The 9,990-nt window shown below is 44.4% G+C and overlaps 1 protein-coding gene across 1 annotated transcript; it reads left to right on the top strand.

Annotated features, from left to right (window-relative positions):
- Positions 1-878: 878 nt before the first annotated feature.
- LOC123278954 (tripartite motif-containing protein 43-like) lies at positions 879-6,789 on the top strand. The gene is made up of 6 exons (XM_044753067.2): positions 879-1,289; positions 1,952-2,047; positions 3,367-3,597; positions 4,320-4,342; positions 4,879-4,976; positions 6,117-6,789. Exons 1-6 carry the CDS (start codon positions 879-881, stop codon positions 6,608-6,610), a joined length of 1,353 nt encoding a protein of 450 aa, XP_044609002.2. The 3' UTR covers positions 6,611-6,789.
- The last annotated feature ends 3,201 nt before the right edge of the window (positions 6,790-9,990 follow it).

Here is a 9,990-nt window from a genome sequence, read left to right as displayed (position 1 = left end):
TGGCGACCATAGAGGAATATGAGAAACTTGAGGGGCGTCTGTATGTGACTGGCATAGACATGAGGACGCCAATTAAAGCCAAGTAAATTTTTAAAAGCTTGATTTGTTTCTTGGTGCTGATTATTAGGATTACATCCAAATTATATTTCATCACAATGTGAGGGGCTGACTAATAGTTTGAAAGACTTGGAGGACATAGGCATTCTCCTCAATGCTGGGTTCCTGTGACTAGAGTGGTATAGAATATAAAGACGGGAGGGCAAATTGAACAGTTGGGTAGATTCGTGTCAGTAGATCCTGGCCGGAACCAGATCCAGTTTGACCATGTTTACTATCCTCTTCCTTAACTCTTAACACATTCAGAAAGTGTTTTGAAATAAGAAAAAGGGTTTTGGGATGTGGATTCTGATTGAGATGAAAAAGGACATCTGAGGAGAAAGGCCCGACAATTACGTGAAAGAGCGAAAATGCAACCTGAGTCTAATATCCTGTGCTCACTCGAGGGCTGGCGATGACCGATGTGATTGGGTTTTAGCACATTCAGGACCCACCACCTGGAGCTATAAATGAGGTCAAACTCTTGAAGCTCAAGCTACTTGGAGGAAACTAAGACCTCAGGAAAAACTGCGGTTCTTTTTGCTCCCAGATAAAAAGGGGGTGGCAGGAAGGTAGTGTCAGTTAGGCAGCCTGGAAAGTTTCTACAGACCTGGAAAGCTCTCTTTGTGTGTCAGTTTTCCATTTGTGTCATGTGCAAAAACGAGCCTGCTCTGCTCCCGACACAGTGTATTACTGAGTCACAGCCTGAGTCTAAGTTTGCTCAGGGCTTTGTGTCTCAGGGACACAGGAATGAACTACTCTGAATTTCTCCCCTCAGAAAAATGGACATGGACATCCCACAAGCCTTCCAGAAAGAACTCACCTGCCTCATCTGCCTGAATTGCCTTATGGACCCCGTCACCATAGACTGTGGGCACAGCTTCTGTTGGTCCTGTCTCCGTGTTTACTGGGAGAAAGCCGAAACCCCTGCCTGTTGTCCTGTGTGCAGGCAGCCATCCCAACAGACAGACTACAAAACCAATATTCTTCTGAAGAGTCTGGTGTCCATTGCCAGAAAAGCCAGTCTCAGGCAATGCCTGAGCTCTGAGGAACACATGTGCGGGACCCACAAGGAGACAAAGAAGATCTTCTGTGAAGATAACAGGAGCCTGCTGTGTCTGCTCTGCTCTGAATCTCAGGAGCACGAGGCTCACAGTCACTGTTCAGTGGAGGAGGCTGCTGAGGAATATCGGGTAAGTGATGCTTCTGAGGGCACTTTGAAAACCAGGGGTGAGCAGGGCTAAGGGTTTCTTAGGGCGTGAGAGTCATAAGGGTGATGAAATCCTCTCTTTCCTGAGCGCCAGGTACCGATCCAGGTGCCAAAGATGAAGCTGTGAAGGAAATACACCAGTACCTGCCTTCATGGAGCTCGCATCCAATGGGAGGGGGATTAAATTAGCAGTCCGTATCACTTTGATGATGGCAGTATCATGTTCAAGGCTATGTAAAGCCCTCGTTTTGAGTCACTGGCTATAACAACGAAAAGTGCAAAAAGGCTTTTCTATAGGATACATGTTTACTGACACTGGGCATAATGTCATAGGATGAAGCACATTGCAATTAGCAGGGGACAAGCATCAGAAGATCCACATTCTAAGGCAGGACACCACACCATCTGAGGAGTAGCCATGCTAAGTAAAACCCTGGGGAGTTTGCCAAGGCTAATGAATGACTACCTCCACAGTCTGAGATCTCCTGAAATGGATCATTCGTGAGGGTCAACAGGGCAATGTGATGGTCCTTCCACTCTCCCGAAAGGGCTTTCTCCAACATCCCTTAATTCTCTCCATCATTCGGGGTCTGAAAGCTAAGTCTGTTTGCTTGTCTGGTGCTAAAATTCATGGTTCTGTTGCAGGAGAAGCTCTGCAAGCAAATGAGATCTTTATGGGAAAAGAGCCAAGAAAACCAAAGAAATCTCGATAAAGATGGCAGATTGTCTTTCCATTGGATGGTAAGTATGCGACTGTATTTCCCTCTGAATCAGGTTGTGACAGACATGCTAGAAACTTCTCCATTAACAATTTGAGCTGGAATCATCATATGTCATGAAATTCGGAGACTGGGTCGTACAACAGGAAAAATAATCCATCCTCATTTTCAACCTAAGGTGGCATGCCTCTTAGGATTTTTAGACTCGAAGATAATCAGTAACTACAATCCAAGAGGCCTCAGAAGAATGTGTGACCGGGGCTAGGATGGAGGCACGTAGAGCGATTTGGGCAATTCAGTAAACATCACTCAGAATCTCAGGCCAAATTTCTCAGGTTTAAAAGCAATTGGAGTTCTGAGGGACAAGTAGGGGTTAAAAATCCATGAGTGTTGCAGGCAGAGATTTCTGCACATCATATATCCTAGAAGTTACAGAGCATATCATTGAGAACTGAAGGGATTCCCATCCCGTTGTTCCAATGAGCCCCGGGAGACAAAGAGGAACGGTGAATGCCAATTCAAGAAGTGTGCCTGTGATGATGAAACTGATTGTGCAGGAGCTAGAGAATGATGTTGGCTCAAGTAGGGGAAAATGTAGCAAGTTTTTTTAAGAAAGTGAGGAAATGGAGCACAGAAAAAGACTGAGATGGCAAGTGAGAGTGTGGTTCCAAAAAAGGCGAGAAGCGACCAAGCAATGGAATGAGGATTAACGTCCTTCACGACAACACAGAAGCCTGTGGCCTCTGATAGAGGACAGAAGCTCATGCCTAGAGAATAGGAGGGCAGGGAAAATGGCGGTGAGGATGGCCATCAGATGGAGGGCAGGTGGGGAGAAGTTTAGGAAGCTCTTTGCCGATGGCTTTTAATCCCAAGAGTAAAATGCAACATTGCTGCCAGGAGAGAGGGGAGGTCACATGGTGGAGTAGGGAGGTTTGAGACCAGAGACAAATTTACTAAACAGTGGTCAGAGTATTGCACATAATGATTTACTAACCACCCATAGGTTGCAATTGCTTTGCGTGGAGTCTTTCAGATTTGAGAAGATTCGAATGAAAGAAATTATCAATGGAAATCTTTTCTGCAGTTGTTCCAGGAGCTCATGCAGTGGTGGAAGTGCTTTGAGGGGGGATGGGCTTGACTTTTGGCACCGTTAAAAGGAATGGAAAATCAGTGAAAGAAAGAGGAATGAATGTGTGGTTTCTGAGAAGTGGGTGGACCTGACCTTAGGATGGATGTAGCTGGTTGGTAGAGCTCATGAAGGAGAGCAAAGTAGATGCTGTTTAAGTGGAGGAGGAGAAGGTTGGCCTGAGCCTTTGATCTAGGAAATCCATCTCTCTGCAGTGTTATGTGTATAAACATGAAGACATCATCAGGGCTGTCTATCAGCCACTGCATCCTTCTCTACGGAAGGAAGAGAAGCAGCACTTAGAGAGTCTGAAAAAGCAAGGAAATTCCGTGTTTAAGCAACTCCAGAAAATTCGAGCGGAAATGGTGGAAAAGAGGATACAGCTAAGACTGATGTATGAGGAGCTGTTGGAAACGTGCCATAAATCAGATGTGGAGCTGCTCCTGGTAAGCACAGAGGATGGGTCTGCGGGTATTTTATATTATCTCAAGCCCACGCTTTTGACTTCTCTTATTTATTTGCTACTAAAGGTATACTTTTTCCTCTCCTGCGTCTATGGTGGGGGGGGGGGGGGGCGTCTCTCCCAACTCAAAATAACTTAAAATGATTGCAACTCATCTCCTAACCACGAACAAGCAAGCCTTCTGGAATTGTGATTGTGGAGATTTCCCCAGGGGAAATTCCCTCCTCACACCCTCCTTTTGTAGCTTCCTTTGCTAGAATCAGGAAATGAACAACTTATTCATGGACACTCAACACTGGGCAATGTGGAGAAATTTGGGGAAAGTTGTGTATATTTCTGCCTTCTGTTGGGATGTCCTAGGTTTGAAGTGGCCTTTGTTTGGTGCATGTTTCCCTCTGGAGACAAGGCCTAGGAAAGACCACTTTTCAGACAGTGGAGGGTGGCAGCAATGCACGGTCACTTCCCTTGTCCTTCTCTCTCTATATCCCTCCTCAGGGTTCTGAATTCATCAAAAATTTGGATTTGGTCAATATGGGGTATGGAGATCGTCTTTAGGGAGGAAAAGGAAGATGAATCAACAAGGCGGTTTGTGCGGGTGGTGGTGCTGAGTACTTTTCTTGTGTACTGTCCCAAACCCAAAGGCTGCTTGGCAGAATGGCCTATTCCTGAAGAGTCTAAGCTTCTCTCTCTCTTTTTTCTTGACAGGAATTGGGAAACAAAATGCCAAGGTAAGTTTGGTCTTCCATGCTAAGTGGGGCGCGGTGAGGGCTCTGAAAAAGCTCAGGCTCCTTTGAATAAGATGAGGCATAATCGGGTAGATTCTGCTCCACTGTTAGTGTGTGCATATGTTTGTGCACATTTTGCTGAATAGGATTTCCTGTTATTCCTCTTGATTAGAAGCGAGGCTTTCTTCCGCCTGTGACTGGAAGGGGCAAGTGCTGTCATCAAGCTCAGTGCAGAGGATTCTAGAAAACCAGTTATTTATGCTTTCAGGGTTCAAAAGATTCGACATACAGAAATGCAAGGATAGTTTTTCCCAGGTGTTAGGGGAGAGGAGCAAGTACCTGTGAGAAATGGGGGTGGAAGCATGGAAAGAAGAAAACTGAGAAAGATTCTGTGAGAATGGTGCAATCCTGTCCCAGGGTTGTGGAGGAAAGTGTTTTGAGGAAGAATGTTCAGAGGAATGATGCTGACTTTTATTGAACACAGTGTGTGTCAGAAGTCTCGGGCACCAGAGAGATTGATTGCATTTTCTTCCTTACAGGATCGAGTTGGTGCAGCTGCACATGCCTCAGCGTCCTCAGCCAAAACTCAGTGCCCGACCCGTCACTGGACTGATGGACAGGCTCAACCGCTTCCGGGGTGAGTGGGGCCACCATGCAGGCTCTGTCAATACTGGTTTTCCTTAGGCAATCCTTCCTTCTTTCTCAACCTTTTTCCTTGTCAGAGAGCACAGCCATGCAGACAGGCATGGACGTTCGTAGTTAGCCGTAGAGTCGCTATAACAGGGAAAGAATAAATGAAAGCTGCCGTAAGCATCAATGTGCTTCAGGACTTGTGAATTACTTAGAGATTGGTTAAATTACTTCCATGAGGAGCAAAAGGACGTGCTCCAAAAGAGGGCTCCAGGAGTCCTAGAAATATTCTCACTCACAATGTCACTTGTTTCCTGAGTCTTAGAAAATCGCTGTGAGTTCAAGATATTCCCATTTCAAAGTAAGCGCAGTGAATTTAATTTAAAACAAGACTTTAGCTTTAAAGGTCCTTGGGAACTGCATGTGTAATGTGTGTTTCAATTGATAGATTCAGAAAAAAATACATAAGCACAAAGAAAAACTAAATCCAGAAACCAGGACTTTATGAACCACAGCCAACAAGCAAATTGGTGGCTGACGAGTCCATCTATAGAACTCCATGATAAACCTGAACCCAGAAGGTTGATTTAGCAGAAAGAAGGCTAGGCCTCAGGTGGAACGAGGTATCAAAGGCAGAATAGTCTTAGTAGGAAGCCCCTTCTAAGAGGGCACCTTGAGGTTTTCTTCCTCGCTGTCAGTTTACTTCCTTAAGTGGAATCGCGGAATCTCCTGGTACAGCGAAAGCCATCACCATTTATTCAGTGGTCTAGCTTGTAACTATTTTTTCCCAGAGGGAGGGCGGTGGAGGTAAGTTATGTTGCTCTGGACTTGGAGGCGGTGCACAGGTGTCCAGTTTGTCAGATGTAATGAAAAGGAGCCAGCCGGAAGGAGACACGACCTCCTTCTGCTCTATAATCTCTCAATTTGGGGAAAGTTTTTCCATTGGAAGTAGGTATTTGTTCCTTCAGTAGATAGGCTGGCTTCATTTGGATCCCATATTTTCCAGTTAGAACTGCCCTTCTAACCATGGCATGCTTTTTTGTTTTTTCTTCCCAGTGAGACTCTAGATAAGACCCTCTTCTCCCACACACAGCTTAATTTTATCATTGATTTTGACTGGAATATTCTCTTCTCTCTCTCTCGACAGTGGAAATTTCCTTCCATAATGAAGTAACCAATCACAACATCAGGCTGTTTGATGATGTGAGAAGTGTGCGGTACATCCATGACAGTCGATATGTGTCTTTGAATCCTGGAACATCTAACTATTTTGCTAGCTGGGGAACCCAGGACTTCACCTCCGGCAAGCACTACTGGGAGGTGATTGTGGACAGATCTTGGGACTGGGCTGTAGGTGTCTGTAGGGATTCCTGGATAAGGAAGACCGGCACACTGGTTGAATCTAAAGACACATTCCTTCTGGTATGTGTGAAGGAGGATGATCGTTACAGTCTCTGGACCACCGCCCCCATAAGTCCTCAGTTCATAGCGAAACCTGTGGGCCGCGTTGGTGTGTTCCTTGATTTGGACAGTAGGAGCATGAGCTTTGTGGATGTTGCCAGGCGCTCCATCATTTGGAGGTACCCAGATGGCGTGTTCACTTTCCCTGTGAGGCCTTTCTTTTACACTGGCCACACATGATGAGGGCTGAGTCAGCAACCTGACTGTGTGCCTGTGTGCCCAGGAAATCCGTATGATACTTGATTGTCTTTTCTGCTCTTTCTACTTGATTGTAACCTCCTTCTGTTATTCAATATGAAGATAGTGTGAAATACAAAATGTTGTTGGCTCCATTTTCTTGACATTAAAATCTTGTCTTGTGGTTCATCTCTCTAGAATATATGCTGTGGTGGCTCACCTGTTTTGTGAGCTTGATGGAGTTGCCAAAATGTCTGGGTGCGTGCTTGCCACTTCATGGTCGAGTGTGGGAACACAGGGTTTGCACATCATTGACAGACCTGGTTATCCAGAGGGACCGTGTCAGTCTGCAAGCTTCTTCTCCTTCCTCTTGATCTAGGCTCTCCTACACTTCAATTCACCCTTGGGGGGATAAAAAAAAAAAAAAAACAACAACCAGATTTGACTGGGAAATCTCCACTGACCCTCAGGATCATGATAGGGCCTTGTTTTAGTGAAACCCCAGATTAGTTCAGCTGTCAATGAAGTAGCATGCAAAAGCATCTACTGAGAATAAGGCAGATGCATTGGGGTAGTTTCTGACAGCAGTTCCTTTCTATTTTAACAGTATAACTGACAAGAGATGGAGAAAGGAAGCACCTCTTGTCTTCACTGCTGTAATTCTCCACAGGTAAAGCCCTGGCTAGGACATCAGGGGCACTTAGCGTATTTTTGAATGAATAAATTGTTAAAAGGATGAGATGATCATCTTATTTGGAAGGAATTTTGCTCTAAAAGTTAGAGGCGTTAATTCAAAAGTTTAAATTTTCTGGATTTGCAGGTTCATATCAAAAACTGAGGAATAATTACACAAGCTGACTTAAAACCTCCTGGATTGTTCACTGTCTTCAGAAAAGTATATCTGTGTTAGGAGGCAGGAAGAATAGAGCCTCTAGTAGCATAGAGATGACGTGTGTGTGTGTGTATGTGTCTGTGTGCTTGTGTGCATTACAATCATGGTAGTCATACATTATCATTTCAATTAACTTGTTTCCATTTAATGTAAGATGATGGCTGGGGTCATGAAGGATGAGATGGGATGGGTCAGGATGGATTGGGAGGAGAGAACAAAATGGAGACATATACTCTCTACTGTCTTATTCCCATTTCGCCATCATGCTATATTGCATTCGTCTTTGTTTTCACTGTGCTTATCCCACACTGAATTGCATATTCGCCATTGTATTTCTACCACCAAATACACTTCTGGAATACATTGCTAGAAATTTATCCAAGGTGGGTCAGTAACGCAATGCGGTTTCTTGGACTAGAAAAGAGACATTGAGGTCCACCATACTTGGGAAGGAGCGCTGGCTGTGTGGCCTGGAACAGGTCACCTAAATTCACTTTGCCAGTCTCTTCATTTATCAATACTAGAAAGAAGAGCTTACATTTATTGAGCACTTACCATGTGGTTTGCATACAAATGTGTTCTTTCTCCATTATCTATAAAAACCTTAACAATCCCATATTTCTGAGGAAGAAACTGATCCACGAGAAACTTCAGTGATTTGAGCTAAGGTGGTCCATCTCCAATGTCTGCACTCTTCACTTTGCGATGTCTTGCTTCTCAAAAATGCATCTCCAAGATGAAATCATGTAGGATATGGGCCAGCCTTCCAATGACCCTGTTGGTGAGGGTCAGATTACCTAATGCAAAGCGACGGTTTACTCTAAGACCTAACACAGGGTAAATCCTAAATCTGGGACTGCCAATATTGGAATAAATTTTATGATTGCAGAAATTGTTACATTTCCTTTGATTCTCTAGGCATTTCCCTCACCCCATCCTATCACTGGCTCATCTACAACTTGCCTGCTGTCAGCAACTACCCCGATGCATCTGCCTTATTCTCAGTAGATGGCTTTGCATCCATCTTCATCGACAACATGGAGTTCAAGTCGTTCCCTACATTTCTGCTCGCGTGCATGGATTCCAAACCATCTCAGCAACACCATCACCCCCTTTCAATGGTTTACACAAGAAAGCCACTAAAGTTAGTTTCCTGCATTGTGCTTGACAATGAATTATTATGCCCTAGATACATACAGTCCTTGATATTCCCTTTCTCACAAGATCTTAGGAGATAGGCATGAAACAGATAGTGACAGTGTATTAAGGTTTTGTTGCATTGGTGAAGTCGCTACCGTGATTGGCAGCATAACTGACTGTCTGCTTATTACTCACCTCTTCATAGCTTTACGTATGGTCCTTATTATTCAAGATTAGAGCGTGGTGAATTAATAGTTTCCAGGAGGTTAAGGTCTAAAATTTTGTGTATGGGGAAACAGGGTGTCGTGCCAAGGACACCTGAAGTTACATTATCACTCCTTAAAAGAACCTGCGATGAATTCAATATGATCTGGGCGTGCAAAGCTATGCTGTAATTCTCAGACACATTGAAGTCAGATCATCACGGAGGTAGAGCCAAGGGAGGGCCCAAGAAGTTCGATGTGCTGCTGTCCGATGATTCCACCCTTCTCCCTCGAAGATGAGTGGGGGCTGTGTGGAGAATTTTAAAGCACTGATTCTCAAACTTGCCTGAACATTGGGATCATCCGAAGAGTTGTGGGACATGGTGATGCCTGAGTCCCAGCAAAGGGAATTTCTCATGAACTGTTCTGGGGCAGAGCCTAAAACAGGATCTTCTGACTGCTCCCCAGGTGACTGTGATGTGCAGTCAAGTTTAAGAACCACTACTCTAAATCAGTAGTTTTCAAACTCGACCCTACTGAAACCACCCGGGGAACTTTAATAAACGCTGCCACCCGGGCAACACCCCAGAGATTTATAGTCTGGCCTGGTAATTCTAATGTGCAGTCGAGTTTGAGAACCACTGTCCAAATTTAAACCTGAAGGCTTCCTCCTCTCCTATATGGATAGTTCACCATTCCACCCTGTTTTTAAAATTAGAATACTCAGAACTTGATATAGATCCTACACGTTATTGGTGAGATTTAAACAGAAGTCAATACATGCCTATATACGACATAGGCTGGCACAATATTCTCTTTCATCCGGGGAACATACGCATTGTTCTATTTTGAGTTGAAGAAATGTGGCGGCATACTGCCTCTGTTTCTGACTTGGCAGTGACTGCAGTGTCTCTACTAAAGGACTCCAACTTTCCTGCACTGGAATCCCAACTCATTCAAAGCAATAAATGTCAAGTCTCTCAGAGAGAGGGCTAGGCAGCATTGGTGCAGAAATCTTCGTCCTCCCCCCTGAGAAGAAGATTTATGCAGGGTCTGAAAGAAAGATAGAGCTCACTGTAAACTTACTAAATATCCATGACTTTTACTGAACCTTAATTTCAAAAACTTTTTTTGTTAAAAGGTGCTGA

The sequence above is a fragment of the Equus asinus genome, chromosome 20, assembly GCF_041296235.1.
Source record: "Equus asinus isolate D_3611 breed Donkey chromosome 20, EquAss-T2T_v2, whole genome shotgun sequence".
Lineage (NCBI taxonomy): Eukaryota > Metazoa > Chordata > Mammalia > Perissodactyla > Equidae > Equus > Equus asinus.
This window is presented reverse-complemented; position numbering and strand designations above follow the sequence as displayed.

Coding starts and splice junctions, on each gene's coding strand:
- LOC123278954 (XM_044753067.2), top strand. CDS start 879: ATGGACATGGACATCCCACAAGCCTTCCAGAAAGAACTCACCTGCCTC. Junction 4,343..4,878: donor TTGGGAAACAAAATGCCAAG/GTAAGTTTGGTC, acceptor TCTTCCTTACAG/GATCGAGTTGGTGCAGCTGC. Junction 4,977..6,116: donor CAGGCTCAACCGCTTCCGGG/GTGAGTGGGGCC, acceptor CTCTCTCGACAG/TGGAAATTTCCTTCCATAAT.